The sequence below is a fragment of the Gavia stellata genome, chromosome 32, assembly GCF_030936135.1.
Source record: "Gavia stellata isolate bGavSte3 chromosome 32, bGavSte3.hap2, whole genome shotgun sequence".
Taxonomy (NCBI): domain Eukaryota; kingdom Metazoa; phylum Chordata; class Aves; order Gaviiformes; family Gaviidae; genus Gavia; species Gavia stellata.
Window position 1 is genome coordinate 935,135 of NC_082625.1, and position 21,169 is coordinate 956,303.

General features: G+C 53.4%; 2 protein-coding genes across 5 annotated transcripts; both read left to right on the plus strand.

The window, feature by feature from the left end:
* Positions 1-10,107: 10,107 nt before the first annotated feature.
* Positions 10,108-16,028, plus strand: CIRBP (cold inducible RNA binding protein). 4 transcript variants are annotated; one of them, XR_009484545.1, is made up of 8 exons: positions 10,108-10,147; positions 10,908-11,016; positions 11,109-11,215; positions 11,604-11,742; positions 11,836-11,920; positions 12,047-12,114; positions 14,471-14,572; positions 14,754-16,028. XR_009484545.1 is itself a non-coding variant. In XM_059831809.1 (7 exons), the coding sequence occupies exons 2-7, from the start codon at positions 10,914-10,916 to the stop codon at positions 12,553-12,555; spliced, it is 519 nt and encodes a 172-aa protein (XP_059687792.1). In that variant the 5' UTR covers positions 10,108-10,147; positions 10,908-10,913; the 3' UTR covers positions 12,556-14,415. The 4 variants fall into 4 exon arrangements, 3 of the variants coding, with proteins under 3 accessions (XP_059687792.1, XP_059687790.1, XP_059687791.1); XM_059831809.1 differs by lacking the exons at positions 14,471-14,572; positions 14,754-16,028 and adding an exon at positions 12,539-14,415; XM_059831807.1 differs by lacking the exons at positions 14,471-14,572; positions 14,754-16,028 and having other exon boundaries at positions 12,047-14,415.
* Positions 16,029-18,878: 2,850 nt separating this feature from the next.
* FAM174C (family with sequence similarity 174 member C) lies at positions 18,879-19,724 on the plus strand. The gene is made up of 2 exons (XM_059832020.1): positions 18,879-19,153; positions 19,559-19,724. Exons 1-2 carry the CDS (start codon positions 18,879-18,881, stop codon positions 19,722-19,724), a joined length of 441 nt encoding a protein of 146 aa, XP_059688003.1.
* The last annotated feature ends 1,445 nt before the right edge of the window (positions 19,725-21,169 follow it).

The window sequence follows — 21,169 nt, forward strand, 5'->3', positions numbered from 1 at the left end:
GAGCAGCATCACTCCTGCTCGTTTGCTGGGCTTTTAAAGGAGCCGGGGAGGGGGCTGCAGCCCCGGCGAGGGCTGGTTTCTTCCGCGGTGATTCCCGGTGGTCCCTGCTGCTCTCGGGGGTGTTGGGGCCAGGGTGGTGCTGAGCGGTGCTGACCCGCAGCTCGGTCCCATCCTCCATCTCGCCACGTTGGGAAGCAGGTCACGTCCAGCTCCCAGCGCGGCAGCGATGCCGGGGGAGCGCTCAGCTTTCTGGGGCAGCGCTGGGCTGTTTAATTAGCAGATGGCTGCGGTTTCCAGCGCTTTCGGGGCTCTGACAGCAGGGCTAGGCTCGTGGTGGCCTTGGGGGGGGAATTTCCAGTGCAGAGCGGGGCTACGTACTGGTGCCATCCCTGGGATGTGGCAGCAGGGAGCTCAGCACCTGACGGGAGGCTGATGGTGCCTGTCTCCTCCCCGGCTGCTCTTGGGGCAGCGATGTGGGGAGGGCTGGGGGGGGTGGAAGGGGGTCCCGGGCAGGTTCACATGAGGGAGCAGACTGGGGTGGCCCCAGGGGTGGCAGGATGCTGGGATGGGTGCTGTGGCTCCTTGCAGCAGCGTGAGGCCGGTGGGATGCTGGACATCTTGGCTGCTCCAGCAAGGGCATCGCCGTGCCCCACAGAGGGGCTGGGGGCGAGCTCAGACCCACGCTGCGGCCCCGGGGCCCGGCCGCCCCCGTGCAGAGCTGCACCCTGCCCTATTGCGAGGCCCCAGCCCCATTATCCACCTGCGTGAGAAAGCCCCCTCCTCGCCCGCGGGGAAGGCAGGGTGGGCAGGCCCTGGGGATCGGGCCCTCGGAAGGAGCCTGCCCTCCTGCCAGCGGCGGGGAGCACGGCTGCACCAAGCGCTGGCTTTAGCACCAAGGAAATGGCTCAGCGGGGCGAGGGGCACGCCGGGGCTGGGCAGCGGCTCACCCGCGGACCCCTCCGTCGTGCCTCGCACGGGGCAGCCCCCTGCGCCGCTGCAGGGAGGGGAGAGGTTCCCCTCCCGCTCCGGGGCTGGTTGGGAGCCCCCAGCGCCGGGGTAATCTGATGGCACGAGTTTAGGGTGAAGCAGAATGGGGCGATAGTTGCAAAGACAAAGGATGCTGGGGGCTGCCAAGCTCCCCCAAAAAGCTCCTCGCTCCAGGAATTACTCCCCAAAATCCGGCCTTTCCCTGCAAACGCACGGCTCCGCGGGCAGGCGTGGTGCTGCTGGAGGGAGAGACATTGCCTCTACCTGCCTTCCCTCAGATCAGCTCGCGAGGGAGAGCCGGGGAACTTTCCCAACTCGTTTCCCTGCCTTAAGGGAGAAAAAAAGAGAAGGAGTCGCATGACTTGGAGCTTCGCGAGAGGCAGCGCAGGGAGAAAGTGACCCAGACGGCCAAGAATCTGCTCCGCTGTTGTTTCTCATTCCTCCTCTGCAGCGCAGAGGGCTCGGGGAGAGGTTGGGTTACAGCCTGGCCGCTGTTGCCGGCGGAGCGGGGAGGCACTGAAGGGGGACGGTGCAGGATGAGCTCATGCGAGGGCGCAGGAACCTTCTGGGCAAGCAGAAATGTTGATGCTGCAGTTCAGGGGTTTCTGCAATCGTGGCTGTTCCCGCAGAATCCCGGCTCGCTCCGCCGCCCCGCTCCTTGTGTCAATAGCGATAAAACTGCTCAGGAGCGGCTGCGCTTCTCTGCAGATCTCAAGGTGATTTACATTCCCTCGCAGGCAGGGAAATGGCAGCACATGGTGACTTGCTGACCAGCAAAGAGGGAGGGAGGGGGGACGCCGGGTGTCCTGGGGAGCCCCGGTGCAGGGAGCTGGGCCAAAAGCCACCCTGCACAGCCTTGGGAGGGGGGTGTCCGAGACCACCAGTCCTGCTGCAAATTGTGGCAGCAAACACCAGTGTGCCGGCAGCGCCGCACGGTCCCTGCGGTGTGAGCGAGTGCACGGAGGGGGCCAAGGGGTGTGGAAAAGCTGCGATTTCCTCCGGCACCCAGACTGGCTCACCTCCGTGCATATTTCACCCCTTGTTGCGGAGAGATACCACGTTCCTGGCGGTTTTTTCCCCTACGGACTGTGGATAAAAACCTTCCCACATCCCCAGCCCGCTCTGTCCTGCAAGGTCACTCGGTGTTCGCACAGTGGAAGTTTATTTATTGTGTCCTTGGGTAGCATCTCCTGACCTTAAGAACTCCTATGCTGCAAATACTCTTAGATGATGATTAATGAGAGCTTATATAACTGAGATGAGTCCTTAATACAGCTGGTAGGTTGACAGGAGTGAGGGTGGGAGAGAGAAATGCGCGTCTCTGTCTGCTGCTGCCTTTTCCACACCAGAAGTAGCTGCGTTTCGCACAGGGGGACCCTGGCAGACACAGATGCAGGGGGGGCCATGGGGAGAGCCCACCTACGGAGCCCGGCAGCAGCCGGGGCAGACCCCCACCTGGGTTTTCCAGGCAGCCAGGATCCCGCAGCCGGTGCTGCTGCACCAAACCAAGTCGCCCACGGCACAGCGCAGCGCAGCCAGGAGGTGAAAGGTTTTATGCCAGTAAAGCATCGCGACGTAACCAGCGGCTGTAACGTCAGCGCTGATGCCTGCGAACTGGTAACACTAGAAGAAATGGGTACAAATCCCACTGCAAATGCCAGACCGCGGCCCGCGTGGGTTGACGAGGAGGCTCTTGCCGGAACGGCTGCGTGCTGCGGAGCAGCTGGCCTCCGGTGACGGCAGCCTGCGGAGGGGAGTGGGGTTCGGCCACGCCATGGAGAGGCACGGGCTCTGCGGAAAGCCTGGTGTTTTCCAGATGTTCCTGAGGGCCCTAAAGGGGATCTGAAAACCGCAGCAGCTGCAGAAGCAAACTACAGGAGCTGGTGCGCTTCAGCCCTCTGAAAGCCCGGGGACACAACCAAGGGAGGCCGAGCCGTGCTCTTTGCGGGCCCCTGAGACGGCGGCTGATCCGAGGCTGTTCTCGCTGCAGTGTGGAGCTGTTAATGGCACGAGATTTGATCTGCCCTTCAGCTAGGGTGGCAAAACCAACTGCTCAGACCAAAGTGCGAATCCCTGCCTCGGCGTTGGTGTCAGACCCCAAAGTCAGTTTGCTTTGCAACCAGTGAAAGGAACGTGGGCCAAACATCCCCAACGCGCATCTCGGGACAGAGGCAGGGCCAGGGGTATGTGGGCACCGTCTTGGCTGTGCAGGTGGTCAGGCTCCGGACGGATCCTTGACACAGACGAACAGCAGCACAACTTGGGGAGACAGGGCACAGCCCTTGCTATCGTGCGCCCCAGAAGAGGTCTTGCAATCTTTCAGGTGTGATGCAGTACCTGTGTTCAGTTGTTTCTAAATTTTGGCTCTGTTTGGGCAGGTATTGATGGTGTGACACCAGAGGATTTAGTTTTCCATAATCCGGCTGAGAAGCTCAGCATCAGTCCCTGGTAAAACTGCTTGTTAGAGCCAAGCCATTTACATTGTTGCCTTGGTTACCACATGCTATTTTCACTGTCTTCCTAACCTCAGCCTGGGTGCACCGGCATCCCCAGCCCCGAATCCCTTCCTAACCTCAGCCTGGGTGCACCGGCATCCCCAGCCCCGAATCCCTTCCTAACCTCAGCCTGGATGCACCGGCATTCCCAGCCCCGAATCCCTTCCTAACCTCAGCCTGGGTGCACCGGCATCCCCAGCCCCGAATCCCTCCCTAACCTCAGCCTGGGTGCACCGGCATCCCCAGCCCCGAATCCCTCCCTAACCTCAGCCTGGGTGCACCGGCATCCCCAGCCCCGAATCCCTTCCTAACCTCAGCCTGGGTGCACCGGCATCCCCAGCCCTGCATCCCCTCCCTGGAGGCATGGAGCATCACGCAGGGACTCTGTTCCAAGACTGGATTTCTGTGGTCCAGGGGTGCTGTTTTCTGGGCTTTGGTTCTCACCATCCTTGCCAGGGACAGGTCTCCCAGACCTGCTCCCCCGGCTGGTTGGTGTCCTGCTTGTGTCCCCTTCCTCCTCCCAGGGCACCTGGACGGCCCAGCGGAATGGGAACAGGCTCTGCCTTTCGGGAGACCTTTCTGAAGGAGCTTCCTGGGGCTGATTGCTCCGAGCTGGGCTCTTCCTCCACTCAGCCCTGGCAGCTCTTGCAGACGTACCCCCTTACCGCTTGGCATGGGGTCTGCCCTCCCCATCATCAGCTCCAAACCAGTGAGCAGCAGCCAGGGCCGTACCTCCCGCAGGCGATGCCTTCTGCATCTCTGCAGTGCTGCTGCCTCCCAGCTCGCGGATCCCCGTCTGCAGTCTGGCCTCCGCCTGCAGGTACCTAGCTCCGTGTGAAGTGTGTGCTGCTCTAAAACGGGGTGAGACCACTCCGTACCCAGCTCTGGATTCATTCTTTGCTGGTGTAAGTGACAGGGATGGAGCGATGGAGAACTGGGGCCCTGGGGACGAGGTGGTCACTTGTTGCAAGGGCATAGTCAGAGAAGATGGGAAGATGCACAAGATGGAGATAAAGCTGGGAATGGCAGAGGCTGAGCTCTTGCCAGGGTGGATTGGGAACTGAACTCATTTCCTAATATTCAGGTCTGGGTATCCCCACACTGCTGTAATCCCCCCCACCGCCTTACGGCAATATGTGGCAACCCGGATTTCATGCAGCTTTTTGCAAGCCTTGCCCTGGATCTGATCCCTTTGCTCACTGTGGCTTTGTCCTACAACTTGGTAAATCCTGGTCGCAGTAACTCACAGAGGAAAATGCAGCAGCAACGCTTCTTGCCATGGCAACGGCATGATTGCGTCAGGGCTTTTTTTTTCAAACTGTAAAGCTGGATAAGCAAGTCCCTCAGGGAAAGTAGTAAGAGAGAAGGGAATATTTTTTTCCTGTGGGCTTTGGGACTGCCAGTTCCCAGATTCAGAACCGGCTCAGTATTTCACTCCTTGCTTCTGGGTCCAAGGTGGCGATGAGGCTGTGCATGGTCAGGCAGGGCAGACTCACGGGGGACAGAAAGGGTCAGGGGAAAGACCCTCCTGTGCAGGGAACGGCTCTGTGCGCTTTCCCCACGCTGCAGCAGCCGGCCGTGGAAGCCTCTCTGCTTTGCAGCGTGGGCTGACCTTGCAGGGGAGACCAAGGAGCAGTAGGCTTGGTGAGGGACGGGATGGAGGCCCTGGGGGACCCCTGCTTCAGTCCAGCCTCACATTCCCTCTTTCCCTGCAATCCCAGCAAAAACAAAGGGAGAGGAGGCGGCTCTTCCGCCGGCGCGGTTTGTGCTGGCGGGCTCTGCGGCAGCAGCTGGGCAGCCGTGCTCGCCCCCGCCGCCCCCTCCGGCTGCGCCTCTGCTGCCGTGTTTGCAGGAAGGGTGGTCCCGGGCGCTTTGCTTGGGCGCAGGGGGAGGAACGCGATGGCGGAGCACAGAGCAGATGTGGGCTACGTGGATGTTTTTGTTCCCTCTCCGGTCCTGCTGTCATGGAGCCTGTGTAAGGCCCAGCCCTGAGAGCCGACCATGAGACGACCAGTGCTGTTGCGAGGCACTTGGCTCCCCATCCGCCCCTGCCCACTGCTCCTGTGCTCCTTCCCACCCCGCTCTTCCCCCATCCTTCCTGGGAGCTCCTCTCCCCAGCCCTCGCCCGAGGCGACAGCACCCGCAGGAGCGCAGGGCTGCGCCGGGGTTTGGAAACCTCCTCAGAGCAGTGCAGGGCTGCGCCGGGGTTTGGAAACCTCCTCAGAGCAGTGCCCGGGGCGGATGCTGCTGCTCTGCCCTTGGCTCCCAGCTCAGTCTCCCAAGCAGGTGCCAGGGCTGCCGAGCAGGTTCGGACTCGGCTGCTGCGTGGCTCTGGGCAAACGCCGAACTGCGCTGTGCCGTGGAAAAGGGCTGTGAGTGCCGGGGACTGGAGAAAGGTCCCTACAAACGCAGGCAGTAAGTGTTGCTCAGTGGGGACTCCCCCTCCAAAGAAACCCACAGCGCTGCGGGAAGGGCTGCTTGGCTGCAGGATGCACCCGAGGCAAAACTGCCTTGGAGGCAAGAGAGAGGCTTGTATAGATCTGGGAAGCGCAACGAAGGCAAGGGCAGGAGGACAGGCGTTTAGCACATCTCGTTGTACCGGTACTCCCCGAACGTATTTCCATGGGGCACTAAACGCGGATGTGCTGCTGGAAGAGGGGCTCTGTCAGGAAATAAGTATTTTCATTTATATGATGTTTGGTACCATAATCTCTGTCACTGGAGGTTTTAAAAAATGTGAGACAAACATCTGTCAGGCGTGAGGTTGCTTGATTCAACAGACAAGATGATCCCCGAGGTCCCTCCAGCCTCTTGCGATTTACGATTTAACGATGATTGCACACCGCAGCCTACATCTATGAAGACACAGGCTCCGCTGCGAAGAGCACGCGGTTCAAGACGGCTATTTGTGGTCCTTGACGAAGCGCCGGCGCTTTCACCATATTAGGTCACTGCAGCCGCAGTCCGGGCTCACAGACAGCTACAGGTGATTGAAAATGGGCTTCGGCCAGAGAAAACAAACGATGATGCTCGGCTCTAAAACACATGCAGGAGTATTTGGTCAGGAACAGTGCAAAGTTAACTCCGCGTGCTCTTTCCTGGGTGTCAAGTGCTCTGGGACCCTCCGGCCAGGGGCTGTGTCGCTGCCAGCCAGTGCTGCAGGAAGGCTTGCTCTAGTGACATAAATCACGTGCGTTATGTTTCACTGCTTAATTAACAGCTGTAACAACCTGCAAAATCTGCCAGGCGAGTTACCTGCTGGGCTTCTCCCCAGCGCTGGTTTCGGCCTCGTGGTACGTGTTGAGATGTTCCCGTACTGAGTCCGTCCCAGAGCCCCTCGGGCAGGGCAGGAACCCCTGCCTGTGCCGGGCAGGGGGAAGCGGGGCTGCTGCACTGCCCGTTTGCAGGCTGAAGCGACATACGCTGCGTCTAATGCCCTGGATCAGGCAGGGAGGAATAAGCAGATCTGGAGCACAAAAAAATCTCCCGAGAGCTGCAGAACTGGGACGGGAGTGCAGACAGCACGGGCAATCTCGATTCAGCCTGGCTCTCACCTTGTTTCACAGGGTGACTCCGTTGGTGTCAAAGGAAAGGCATCAATGCACCCAGATGAGACCGAAATCACACTTTTGGGGACAAATCTGGGCAGAGCTGCGATTGCCATTCACTGTCACAGGAGCTACACTGCTCCTTTCGTCCTGATGGGACTAAAATTCCCCTGAAGCAGCAGAGGAAGGTTAACAGGGCTATTTTCAAAACACCCAACCTGTGCTGGCTTTGCACAAGGAGTTAAAAAAACAATTAAAACCGGTGTTTGTCCCTTAACATCTGCAGTATCAATGGTCTCGGGAACAGGCCAGCGTGGCGGCGCTGCTCCTCCCCTCCAGCATCCCAGGGCAGCCATCCTTGCTGTCACTCGCACCGTTCGGAAAATGGCTCCGTGCGTCAAGGTCACTTTATCCGCCCTCATCATGGACTAGAAATGCTCACGTTAATGCGTCTCTAATTTAATCAAAATGCCATGCCGCGAGCTCAGGGCTGGGCTCTCTTCTTCCCTCTTGAAGGGCAAAAATTGATTTGCAGTCTCTAATGGCAGACGAGCCTCCTCGCTCCTCTGGGCCACGGCTGGCGTGCTGAGGGACCATGCAGCCCCACGCAACATTAGGTAGAATTGAAAAATAGCCCAGGCTTATTCAGTAAGTCAAACCCAGAGTTTAAAATTAAAATCAGGAAACAGTTTTTTCATTTGCATAAAATACTGTACTACTTTATCCTACTGTTCAGAGTTTCATTCTGTTTTTAACTATCACTTTAACGTTTCCCTAGTGTTGAACCTTTTCTTCTCCTTTTACTGCAAAATGTATCAGATACACTTAATTTTATATATATATGTAATACGTATATTATAATTATTCAGTGTTGATAATTTTCTCTCAGGACTGGAAAGTTAGTAAGTTTTTTCACAGTAAGAAAATAATATTAGATTGGTACCTTATCAATATTGGGTTTTTTTACATGCTTCTGAGCACTTTGGTGGCAGCTGGCAGCGTGAGGCTGCAGCGCGCTGTCCCTGCCAGCCCCGTATGCTTGGCAAAACCGCCGATGCCATAGCACCGTGACACAGAACCCGCAGACAGCGTACTGTTGTGAGAGCCGCGCTGAGGAGTAACGAAACACCTATTTCTGCGTGTACAACAGCTGAGATTCGGGCAGAGTGCAATACCGAGATTCCTCTGTATTTCATAATTACTATACATGCTTGTGTACAAAACAACCCTTTTCCTGTAGATCCCAAAAGGTATAGTAACAAATCAGAGAGGAAAAGCCCAATTTCCCTACTCTGGGAGGCAGAGAATGGGCACTCGCTGCTTTTACAGAACAATAGTGGGCAGAAGACTTTTTGCACTTCACCGTGGTTTCTTTTGACTCTGTCTCAGCGCTCGGTTAGGAAATCCATCGCATTATCTGTGAACAAACAGCCCGGATTTAAGTAACTCCAGCGTTTCCATTCCGTGCAAGCCTGCTCTGCCCAGGAATGCTGTGAGCACTACGGAGGCGCGGGGTGGGAAGGAGGGAGGCCTGGGGTGTGCGCACACTCCTCCTGCTGCAAACGGCAAAGGAAATACCGAGTAGCTTCTCCGAGGCAGAGCTGATGAGGCCCGGTCCTGCCTCCAGGCAGGGGGACAGATGAGGTGACCTCCAGAGGCCTGTCCTCGCCTTGTTTTCTTCCACCCTTTCTTTCCAGCTCTTGTTTCCGCGCTGGTTTCCCTCCTGCGCGTCTCTTCCTCTCAGACGTTTTAAAATACTGTTGTGCGTTTTCTAGACGGGATGGTAGTTGTCGTGTGAAAAAATGGAAAATTGTATTTTTAGGGCTTTTTAAACCAGAGTAGTCCCTTGCAGAGACACAGGTTTGTCAGAGTTTCCTCTTTCAATAAGGAAGTTTTTAATGCCGAAGACATTCTTACCTTAGAAACCCCCCAGGGTGGGCTTTTAAACATGTCAATGGAAAATGGGCTGAGCAAAGTTCTTTTATTTTTTTTTAAAAAACATTTATACTTCGGAACCAGCGATGGGGCTGCTTTGTACATTCCTTGTGCCGTGCTCTCCCAAGCACGGTCCGGAGGCACCAGCACACCTCTTCAAAGGAGGCGGCTGCCTCGCTGTAGGGATCAGTCGCCCCACGCTGCCACAGGAGACGGGGAAGGTGGAATCGCTGCCTCACCCTGCGGGGCAGGGAGAGGAGGGCGGCCTCCGCGGGAGGCTCCGCCGGCTCTGGGGGTGACAAAGACGTGACCTCGGGCCTGCCAGGGACAAGGGGACCTACCGCCATGCCGCGGAGCCACGCTCTGGTAGGGAGCGTGAGCGCTGAGGCCTGGGGAGGGGTGGGGACAGGCAGGGCCTCCGCAGGGGCTCCGGCCGCGACGCGCCGGGGACAGGCCGCCCCGCGCCGCTTCCCTCAGAGGCGGCAGCGGGGCCCTGAGGGCCGGGCAGGCCCCACCTGGGGGGCACGCAGGGCGGCGGAGCGGGCCCGCCCAGCGCGGGCGGCCCACGGCGGGAGGGCGGCCCGGGAGGAGGGGGGAGGCTGAGGCCGGAGCCAGGGCCGGGGCCGGCGGCGGGCAGCGCTCGCTGCCCAAGATGGCGGCGGCCCCCTCGGGCGGCCCCTTTGTCTGCAGCCGCCGCATTGCCGAGAAGGGCGCGAAAGTGGGGCAGCGCGGCCACGCCCCCCCGCGGCGTGGCGGCCGCCAGGGAGGGCGGGGCGCGGGCGGCCGCCGGCCAATCAGCTGCCTCCACTTCCTTTCTTCTCACAGGGGCTTTCCCGGCCGACGGTCCCCGCGCTCCCAGCCAATCGGCGCCGCCCTCCGCGCCCCGCCCCCACGTGGGAGGAGGGGGCGGGGGGGAATGCAGCGTTTTTGTTTTCGCTCCCTCCTCCCCTCGCCCCCCGTCGGGGCTCATAAATATTAAGAACATCCGGCCCAATCAGGTGGTGCAGCGGCGGCAGCGCTTTGGTGACGTCAGTCGCCCCGCCTTGCAGTGGAGTTAATCTGCATATTCATAAGATGGGCGGGACACAGCGCGGGCGTTTATAAGCCGCCGCCCCGCCAGCCTCAGCGTACATCGTGCTGAAGCTTTGAAGTGCTGTGTGGACCCCGCACCTCAGGGCACCGGTAAGGCGCCCGCCGCGGTGGGCGGGCTGCGGCCGGGCTGGGCCGGGGAGGCTCGGGGCGCCGGAGCTCGAGGAAATATGTCTTAGGAGCCGGAGGGCTTGCTACCTGGGGGAGTCCGGGACGGGGCGCCCGTTCCGCGGCACGGGTGTCCTCCGCGGGTGCGGGGAGCCCGGCGGAGCTGTCCCGGCTGGCTGCCGGGGGGGTGGGAAGGGGCCAGGGGAGGGGTGAAATGCGCCCTCGGAAACAAAATGGCGACGAGCCTCGACCGTGCAAAATGGCGGCGGGCGGGAGGAGGGGCGTCGGACTGCGCCTGCGCCAAGTGGGCGGGCCGCGAGGGAGGGGCGGGGGTCTTGCGCCTGGCCGGGGTCGGGGCCGCGGGGCGCGCATGCGCGCTGGGCCCCCGGGGTGGGAGCGGGGGCCGCGGCCCGGGGAGCGCCGCTGCGGCGGGCGGGAGGGGCCGGCGGGGGGGGCGTCTCGGGGCGGAGCGCCCGGGAGGCGGCCCGCAGACCCTGCCTGCGCCCGGGCGGGCGGTGCGGCTGGGGCCTGCATCCCCGGCGGCGGCTCCGCGTCGCGGGGGACGGCGCTTGGTCCGGAGCCAGCCTAGAGCGCGCGCCTCTGTGAGATAAAGCAGTAGTTGGCTGGAGTTCGTGTGTCGTACGGGAGTGTGTGACTACCGGTGGTGTTAGAACCAATCTAATCTTTCAGACGTTGTGGAGTAATTCCTTTCCAGGTTTTGATTTCGGATTTATTGACTTTGTAGGTCAGAATGGCATCAGATGAGGGGAAACTCTTTGTCGGCGGACTGAGTTTTGACACCAATGAGCAGTCATTGGAACAAGTCTTCTCGAAATATGGACAAATTTCTGAAGGTAAGGTTGCAGCACCAAGCTGTGATGACTTCCACAAATTTGTTAGGTTGCAGGGGTGCTGATGCTTTTGGTTTTTTTCCCCCTCTTTATAGTTGTGGTGGTGAAAGACAGAGAGACTCAGAGATCCAGAGGTTTCGGCTTTGTTACTTTTGAAAATATAGACGACGCTAAAGATGCAATGATGGCCATGAATGGAAAGGTAAGGAGGCTTTGGAACAGCTTTCTCGATTTCCTTAAAACGTAGTAAGAGAAGTTTGAAAGATGTGTTTCTGTTTAATGCTATGTAGAAAAACTGATAAATACTACTGACTTAAAACAATGAAATGACATGCGTAGTAATGAATACAAATTGCTAACGTTTTCATGACTTCACTATTTTTCAGTCATATAGGTTATGCTTTATATGAATGCCTGTATGTACTGTTTAAACATCAATTTATTTGTGTAGTTGGCTTAGCTGTGATACTAAATAAAAACTGTGTAACAACTAGTAAATTCTGGTACTGCTTAGCTGTCAGCAAAGGTGTGTAACTCGTCGTATCTGTGCTTTGCTATTTAAATGCTGAAATATTTTTTCTGTTTCTTAGTCTGTAGACGGACGTCAGATCAGAGTTGATCAGGCTGGAAAATCCTCAGAGAACAGATCTCGTGGATACAGAGGGGGGTCTTCTGGGGGCAGAGGCTTTTTCCGTGGCGGCAGAGGTCGGGGCCGTGGCTTCTCTAGAGGTGAGTGTGCGTGAATGACTTGCAGTGCCTGAAGCGGTAATGGCGTTTGTCAGAGTGCTTAAAAAACCCACCATGATCCGGTGTCTGTTCAAGGAGGTGGAGACAGAGGCTATGGCGGAAGCAGATTTGATTCCAGAAGTGGAGGATACAATGGCTCCAGAGACTACTATAATAGCAGGTAAAGTCATCATGACCGCTGGCGGGTTGTTGCAAAGCTCTTTAAGCCCCTTGCCTTTTTGACATGAGTGTCAATAGGCTCCAGAAACATTCGGGCAAATATAAAGCACATGAATGTTTTTAACAGCAGGAGTCAAGGTGGCTATGGTGACAGGTCTTCAGGAGGATCCTACAGAGACAGCTATGACAGTTACGGTAAGTCTTGGTTCAAATGGGAATGATGAGTACGTATGCTGTAGGAACTCTCTAAACCTTCTGACCCTGTACTCGAGTCTGGAAATACTGTAAGGCTCAGTTGGACTGTACCACTATTTCTGTTCTTGCCCGTAAGAACCAATCTGTCAGGCTTCGGATGTGGTTGTGCCGTTTAAATTTCTAATTTGTAATGCATGTGTAGGAGTTGCTTGGATCTAAGGCAAAGCAAGTTTTTAAAATACGTTCCTCGAGCTTGAGACTAAGACAAAACTCGGATGCCCTAACAAACTTTAATCAAGGGTGGGGGAGTTCTCTTACGATGTAGCGAACTAGCACTAGCTTCTGAAATAATGCAAGGGAGTAAAATGCTGGAACTTGTCTATGCTTCAGTGCCTTTACAATTGTGCCTGCTTCTTGTCCTCAGCTACACACAACGAGTAAAAATCCTTCCTGACTCAAGATCGTCCTTCCAATGGCTGTATTTATAAAGATTTTTGGAGCTTCGCTGAAATCGTTATTGTGTAGTACATCTACTTGTATTTTCACTTTTGTAGTATTATCAGTTCTAATCTTGTCAAACACAGCCTGACAGCTTCTGATATAAGATGGTCTAATTAGACTTTTCTTTAAGAAAGCTCTGCTTTCAAGTGTTTTTAATCTTTTTTGAAAGCACTTCAGATTTTATTTTATCCTTCATGATGAGCCAAGGTGTTTTTTTTAAAGTTGTGAAGTTGGGGCCCCAATTCAGTTTCTTTTGAGATAGAAAGGACCTTTAATTCAATGTTCACTGGAAGCTGAACAAGCTGTGGACTTTTTTTTTAAGTGCATTACCTTCGTCTTTTGTAACATTCCTTTAGTGTAGCAAGGTAGGAATGCAGCCTGGGTACAAATTGGAAGGCAAACCACCTTGATATATCTAAAGAGAAACTTGCTTGTATGTTCAACCTGCATAACGGTATTTTTACTGTTGTAATGATGTAAATTACCCAGAAATAGACTTGCAAACTTACCATAAAAGAGGTTCTTGAAAATGTTTATTTATATTGTCCTTTTTTACTGGAAGAAATATGCATATTCCATTGATATTGTATTTGAAGTGGTAAAGGATTCTTGTATACAGTTTTCTTTGGCTTTACGAAGCCTATTAAAAGACCGTCTGAAATGAACTCTGCTCCTGACATTTACATTTCATTGCACAACACAATCCTTGAAGATGAAGAACAGTCTAAGTAGTAGAGGATGCCAGAGGAGAGGAGAAGACTAGCGATAGTGTAAGAGCAAGCCAGATTTATTGACCAGTTGCTAGAATTTAATCTTAAATCGGTCTTGACATGGGAATTCGTCAACATACTTTCACATAAGAATAGTCAAACTTGTCTAGAGGCAGAGGACTGAAAGTATATGCCTTAGGATGTTCTAGTACTCAAAGCCTAAGTCAGCAGAAGTGGAGGGAATGCTAGTGCTAGGTAGGATAATTGATGTTTCCTGAAAACACTGAAGTAGCCTACATTGAAAAGCTGTAGTGAAGAATCAGTCCTTTAGTAACTGGACTAGTTACTAGCTTGACAAGAGTGTTCAATGGTAGGTAAATTGCCGTAATTAGCTAGCTTTGTCATTGCCTTACAAGTTCTAAGAATTCTTTGCTAGCATATGGAAACTGCAGTGTCCTTGGAGAAAAGAAGTGTTGTGCCTCCAACAGAAACCTCTGAGACGAAAGCTGCTCTCTTGGCTAGTTCATATGTGGAAATAGTCCTGTAATTCGAGGTAACTCCTTTTGCTCATGTCCGCATCCTTCCTCTTGTTGAGAGCTCATTTGAAAGTCTAATGTACCTGTGAAATATTCCTTTGACAATTTTGGTCAACTGATGGAAAAATTTTAACCCATGCCGTATGCAACCTTTGGCTTGTGGCACAACTTCAGTTCCACAGATCAGAGTTGGGCATGCAGTCATGTCTTGCTAGTAGGTATGGAAGCAAGATGGGAAACGAATTCCCTGACTTGATATGTGTTCATCTATTGAGAATCTTCCTAGACTTCATTAAGTTGCTCACTTAATTGTAGCTTTCTTTGCCATCCTACTTGTTGCCATTAACTTTTTCCCATAGCCCACACTTCCTAAGCAGCCATGTCAAAGTGGTTAACTCTCTGCTTAGGGATCAAATGATACTTTGGCTGGCATATCAAAGGCATCAGCCGGCCCTGGAACAGTTTTCCCAGACTGTGCTTCTGTGATGTGATGGGTTCAGCGAATGGCTTGTGAAACCCTCGTATATGATGTGACTTGTGTTGGGGGAGGTGGGTGGCAATGTAAAGGCTCTGTTTGATATTTTTATTAATGCATCTTTGCTTTGGCAGGCTGAAGAGAAGGACACTCGACAGGGAGATGGAGTGGGGATTCTGAGGAAGGAGGGCATTCGTTCCAAGGAAGCAGGACCAAGACATGAGTTGGCCAACCAGGTATACTCTTTCTTCAGCCTGCCCCTTGCTCCCGTAGCTTTTCCTGAAGCAAAAGGTTTGGCTCTGTTACTGGTTTACAGTGCTGTTCTCCAAGTCGTAAAGTCCGACTTCAGTAGTTTCTAGGGGAAAATGTATATAGACTTTCTCTGCCTTTAAATTCACTGTCTTCATTTTATTTCAGCAATGGAATGCATCAGAGAAGACCAAGAAGGACAGCCGTTGCCTGGAGTGGTGGAGATGAAGAGCTTTGAGCGGTGTTACTGATTTTTATATAGGTCAATTCAACAAGGAAATGAGTCAATTAAGCTAGAATAAAATACTGGAATGTGGAAAAAAATGAATCTGTAGTACTTTTGTGGGGAAACATAAGAATACTAGATTGTGGCCAAGGCATACAATAGAATCTAGTTTTCTGGTGTGTAGCCCAGTTAAAAGTACAAAATAAACCAGTGCTGTTCTGGCTGGGGAGGTGGACAGAGCGGGTAACCTGTCTTTAAGGGCAAGTTTGAGGAAGAAATTTAATTGTATTGTTCTAACCTTGAATTAAGTGGCCTAATTACATTAAGTTTGTGCATCTGCAAAACTGCAGTAGTGGAGCAGCTACATCTGAAGGCAACTGTCAGATGAGCAATTGCATAAACAAGGAGGAGGTATTTGTGCAGAACAGAAGCAGCTTCTGCCTGTTGAGATGGTAAAAAATACAAAAGTCTAATTTGCACTTAAATGCTAAAGCTTTTTTGAGCTTAGATAATGATTCCTTCCATATGCATTACAGTAATTAAAATTGTTTTGCTGATGGAGGTTGAGGGGTGATGTTCCTGCTAGTCACAGAAGTGTATTTCCAAAGTGTTGCACCTTGCAATTTCCATGTGGGACATGGGATTCACCTGTCCTGCAGCTGGTGATTTCTGTGGGTTGAAGTACTTGGCTCAAGATAAGAGTTGCTCCAGGTTTCCCATCTCAATGAAGTAGTTATTTGTAACTTAAAAGCAAAGTTTACACTTTGGGTTTTAGGATCACTTACGTTATTTTTATCCAAGTCTGAGAAGTAACAATTTGGGTATTAGACAAGTGTTGAAGCAGTACTGAGCTGTGCAGCTTTTGAGTGCTGCAGTTAAAGCTTCAGATGGATGGTGGGAGCATGCAGCCTTCAAAAGGCTAGTGAGGTAGTGGTGGTAGGACAGTAGCTGGTTTCACCGATCTGATGAATCCCAGGAGGGTGCCGTGTACAGATGGGGCAAAGAACGAGCTGCCTGGATGAGGCAATGAGAAAGTGCAGTCCTAACAGCTGGCAATTTTTACAAAAACATTTGCCTGTGACTAAAGAGGAGCTGCATAGTCAGAAAAAGTCCTACTGGTGTGTGTGAACAGGAAGTTCAGCCCAAGATGAAAGGCAATTGCAGAGACTGCAATTTTGTATTGATTCCTTTGACTCTGGAATAGAATGGCTAATAAAAGACTTAGTGCCATCTTCCCTAATTAGCAGATGTTCCCTTTTATTTGCAATGTCTATTGTATTCTGCAGAGACTATTCTGTGCAGGAGTTAAAACACTTGGGTTGTGTTGTTTAATTAAGGTTCTTGATTGCTGTTTTGTTAACTGTTGTAATTTTGGTTGCCCTGCCTTGCATCCAAACAACTTGTGGCTCTTGCACCTGACCTACGGGGGCTCGCGCTGCCTGTGCAGTGTGGTGCTAGACACTAAAGATGAGGTTTCACTTGCTCTGTAGAAGGGCAGGTAAGGCACAGAGCAAGGGAATTCAAGCTTCCTTGCTGCAAGTTTGCACTCTGGTGTTGATGAAATATTTAAACTTTTCTCTGGTCTATTAACCTTTACCTGCTCTCTAGTAAACTGTAAAATTACTGAGAGAATGTTCAGCCTTTTGTGTTAGTTGGAGTTATGCCATAGAGACCAAACTTTCTAACCCCAGCTCTGTTGGATTGGTGTTTTCTCCTGTCTGGTTTTAAGTCCCATTTTCAAAATGAACCATCAAAAAGTTAAACTAGCCAGACAAACTGCCCTTTTCTTCCTCTTCTGTAGGTGTAGAATATTTGTTCCCAATTTTTTATTTGCTTGCTACCTAGTCCCTGGCTTGTAATGAAGTCAGATGAGTGCTGGTTGCTGAATTCCTCCAGCTGGTCCTTGACTCCATCTCTTGCATGCCTTGGATTATAAGAACTCTTCCCTGCGTAGTGGCGGATGTTTTCTGATATATCACACTGTAACTCAAACCATCCTTAAAAGGCGTCACCCTTCAGGCTGTCATCTTCAATATATTAAACCTGTGTCTTCCCATCTATGCTGTAGGGTGGAAGCAGCTTAGATTTACTTTTATTTCCATTACCCCTCTGGTCTGATTGCTGGCACGGGGCTCTAAAATGAGTGCTGCCTTCCTGAGACACCCACTGTAACCGGGCTTGCTTGGCTCAGGCTGAATCGAGGCATGTGCCTGATGCTCATGAAAAATGAGCTCTTGTTCTCAGTTAAATCCTGAAAATGTGTCAGCTCAATAACAAGGATTTATAGTGCTAGAGAGGCTGACAGCTGTGAATATATTTTTGGCAGCTTTGGAAAGAACAGGGCAGGAGGCTGCAATGTGGTATGTGAAGGCAGTAAGAGGGTTTCTGATGGTCTCTCCTGCCCACCCTTTTTGTATTAAAAGAATACATTTGATTGCTTTATCCTGCTCCCCCGCTTTTTTTTTTTACTGATACTTCTCTGGCTTTTGGTTATGCTACACTGCACTTGAAGGACAGTCTTTTAAGAGCAGTGTATAATGCAAAAAAGTCTGTTCCTAGAGCCTAAGTGCCTTTGAAGAAATTATGTGAGTATTGTGCTCAGTAACAATTACTGCTGCAGTGTGAGTGAAGGGCAAAATTGATTGCGTATTTCCTGATCTGTGCTGTAAACCCTGGTTATTAAGGAAGGCGGTGGTGGCTTGCCAACTTACTGAGGCGTAGCCCCTGCTCCTGTGCTCGTGCTCTGTTGTTGCTTGAATCAGCTCTCCAGAGCAGACAGGTGTGATGGAGGCCAGACGCTTAGCTGCTATAAATGAGCTAAATTAATGGGTAAAGCCAGCTTTAAAAACTTGTGCTCTTATTAAGAAATGTTTTCTCTTGCTGGGGAGTCCCAGGCACAAAGGAATTCAGGCATGCTTGCTCATGAGCCCTGAGGGCTTGCTGCCCAAGACCCATCACAATTCCCCTGTGTAAGAGTCTACAAGAGCTCTGGGGGCATTCGTGCATGCGGAATGGGAATGATTATCAAGCTTACTTCCTGAAACCTACTTTTTCTTTTTTTTTTAACCTTTTTCAAATTACCTAAGTGAAGAGGGTTTAAAAAAAGAAATCAGCTGACACACTTTTGGGGGCTGTATCTAGCAATTCACCAGTGAGCGTTTTGCATGTTAATGGAGGATGATATTAAGTATAGGGGTGAGAGAGTGTGAGAAACCTTTGCTGATAAAAATGCAGTTGGGTGATGTTTAAATGAATTCAAACTGTAAATACTTACAAAGCATTATTTGAAAGACCTTCCTAAATAGGATGCCTAAACGCAGGTGGAAATAATAGGTCCAAAAATAGAGGCCTAGTTTGAGGTGCTGTTATTCTGGCATCGCTAATTATGGCACTGCATTAATGATGTGTTGCTGGGCTGAGGGAAGAGCTAGCTGCAGGGGCTGGATGCAAAACCCAGTTGCATCCTCAGGAAGGTGCTGGGCTGCCCTGGGCCTGACATGACATCTGCTGGCGTGAGCTTGAGGAGGTGACCCATTTCCAGCCAAAACGCCCTTTTCTTCACATCCCCTCTCTCCGGGCAGCCCGGGCCCTTACCTGAGCGGAGAGCTCGCGGCGGGGAGCGGAGCTGTGCTTCAGGGTGCCTGACAGACCCCCCGGCTCAGTCCGGAGCTCCTGTGGAGAAACAAAGTGTTAGAAGTGCTCAAAGCGCTCGTGTTTCAAGCAGTGTTCACCTCTGCCTGGCAAGTTGCTGTCAGGGCGGGGGAATGGTGATCCTGAGGGGAAAATGGCGGCCCAGAGCGAGAGAGTCGTGCTGTGAGGGGGAACGGCGGCCCTGAGCGGGAAATGGTGGCCCTGAGGAGGTTATGGCAGCTGTGGGGGGAGGACGGCGGCCCCGAGAGGCGGAACGGCGGCGGGCCGAGGCCGGCCCGGAACGGCGCTGCCCCGGAACGCGGCGTGCGGCTCCGCCGGGCCCGGCCGGTGCCTGCGCCGCACCGTCCCGCCGCCTTCCTGCACCCGCCCCGCCGAGGCGCCGCTCGCCGCTCCACGCCGCCCGGCCCGGCCCGGCCATGCTGCGGCCGGAGCCCCTCTGCCTCCTCCTCCTCCTCCTCCTCCTCCTCCTGCACGTCGGCCGGGCCGCCTCCCCCGCCCCTCCGCCCACCCCGCGCCCGCTCAACGGCACGGAGGCGCCGCAGGCGGCCGCGGGGAACGGGACGCCGCCGGGCCCGTCGCCGGGATCGCGGCGACCGCCGGGGTCGGGGCTGCCGGTGCTGAAGCGGGCGGTGTACGTGCTGAGCGCCCTCTCGGCGCTGGCCGCGCTCTATTTCCTCCTGCGGGCCTTCCGGTGAGTGCGGGCCGGCCCGGGGCTGAGCCCCTGCTCGTCCCGGTCCCCCTCGTCCCCGGGGCTGTGCCCCTGCTCGTCCCGGTCCCCCTCGTCCCCGGGGCTGTGCCCCTGCTCGTCCCCATCCCGGGGCTGTGCCCCTGGTTGCCCCACTTCCCTCCAGCCCGGAGCTGTGCCGTGGTTGCCCTGATTCCCCCCCCCCGCCTCCCTCCCTCTGCCAGGCCGGAGCTGTGCTTCCCTGCGCATCCCTCTGTCAGCGTGTGTGACAGGCTGCTGTAAATTCCCGCCACCCTTAATTACCTGAGGTCATCAGCAGCGATAAAACATCTCCCGCTCGTTTTGCCCTTCGACTCCGTGCAAACCTGTGGCGTGACAGCGCACTCACTCTCTGCTCTCTGTGTCCCTCAGCCCCAGGTCAGAGGGACCCAGAAACGAGCGCAAAACTCATTCCAGGTTGAAGAAACCCCAGCGGAAGAAATACGGCCTTCTGTCGAACTACGACGAGAACATAGAGATGGCCTCGTTCGACAGCGACGAGGACACGGTGTTTGAAACGAGAAATCTGGGGCGGTAAGAGGGTATTTTGTACGTTTCTCTCTTCCTCGCGAAGGGCTAAGACTCCTTTTCTAAAGACGTGGGAGCTTTGGCACAGATCCTATAACCAGATCTGCATAAATTAAACTTCTGTGTGTGGTCTCGCTGTGTTGGCACACAGACCTTATCTCACCTTCCGTCATTTTCTGACCAACCACACTGAAGGGGACGTACCCCGGTTTGTTTGGAGCATCACTTTGGGCCTTGTGTTGAGCAGGCCCGTGGGAGGGAGAGACAGCCCTCGTGTCCAGTCTGAGCCTCCCTGCATTAGACAGGAAAACAAAAACTCTTTTTTTCAGTTTAGGAATTGCTCCCAAGTCACATCGCAGCTAAAACTCGTGGTCCCGCTGGGGCATCCGTTCCCGCTCTCACAGCGATGTGCTTTCATCCTGCGGATCATGCAAGTTTGATTTCTCTGGAGGATGTTTTTTAAAGCTGAGGAGGAACGTTCCCTCGGCGTAGCTCGCTGTCTGGCCTCTCAGCTCCCCCAGCTGTTTTGAGGTTGGTAGTGATCAGTCGCGTTGTACGTGCTCACTCTGATGCCCGGTGTCTTCTTTTTTCCAGATGATTTGGGACCAGTGGCACCAACTGCACAGACTGACCAAGAGGGTGCAAGTCCAGTGGAATCACCTTACCAGTGCTCAAGTTTTATTTTTTAAAATTGCTTATAATGACTATTAATTAACAGTACAACCACTTCCATAGCTGGGGCAGGGGAAAGGGGACCAAAGCTGTTTTCTTCACACACATTTTTGGGGAAAGGTGGAGCTGCAAGCTAAATGATGCTGCACTGGGAGACGCTGAGGAAAGCGTGACTTCTGGATGAACGCTCAGCATTTGAAATCTTACCGCTCTGGACTCAAGTGCTGCAGCTGTGTCTGCTGGCCTGTCAGTATTTTATAGGTGCTCATATCCCTCTCTCCACTGACTTTTTTTTTTGCAGGCTGATCCTCTTTCCTTCATGCAGTATCAGGTTGTTTCTTTAGGAAGTGTCTCTGTAATCGAGTCTGATCTGGTAGGAGCTGGGAGAGCTCTTGTTGTCTGTTACACTAGTGGTGGGCGTGGATAGTGTTGTGTTAGTTCAGATAGAGAGTAGCTTTGGGAATGAGCAAAATGCATCAATTTCCTTGTAGTTGCAGGGTTAGCAGTTACACCTGATAATACAGGTCCTTACATGGGTTTACAGAGCAAAGACATGTTTACAATTGAAAGGTGCCACTTAGGCCAAAGGAGCATTTCTCCAAAAGAGCAATCAGTTGTGTAGTCTGTGGGGCTGCGGGTGTTCGCACTGTTCTGCCCAGCTTCAGTGGTGCGTTCGCCAGAGAAATGTGTGACATCTACCAAGCTTCTGGATTTTGAGCTGCTGGCTCTGTCTGAGAGCACCTGAGGAAGAGCCAGAGCACTGCGCTTCGAGTCGGAGAACCT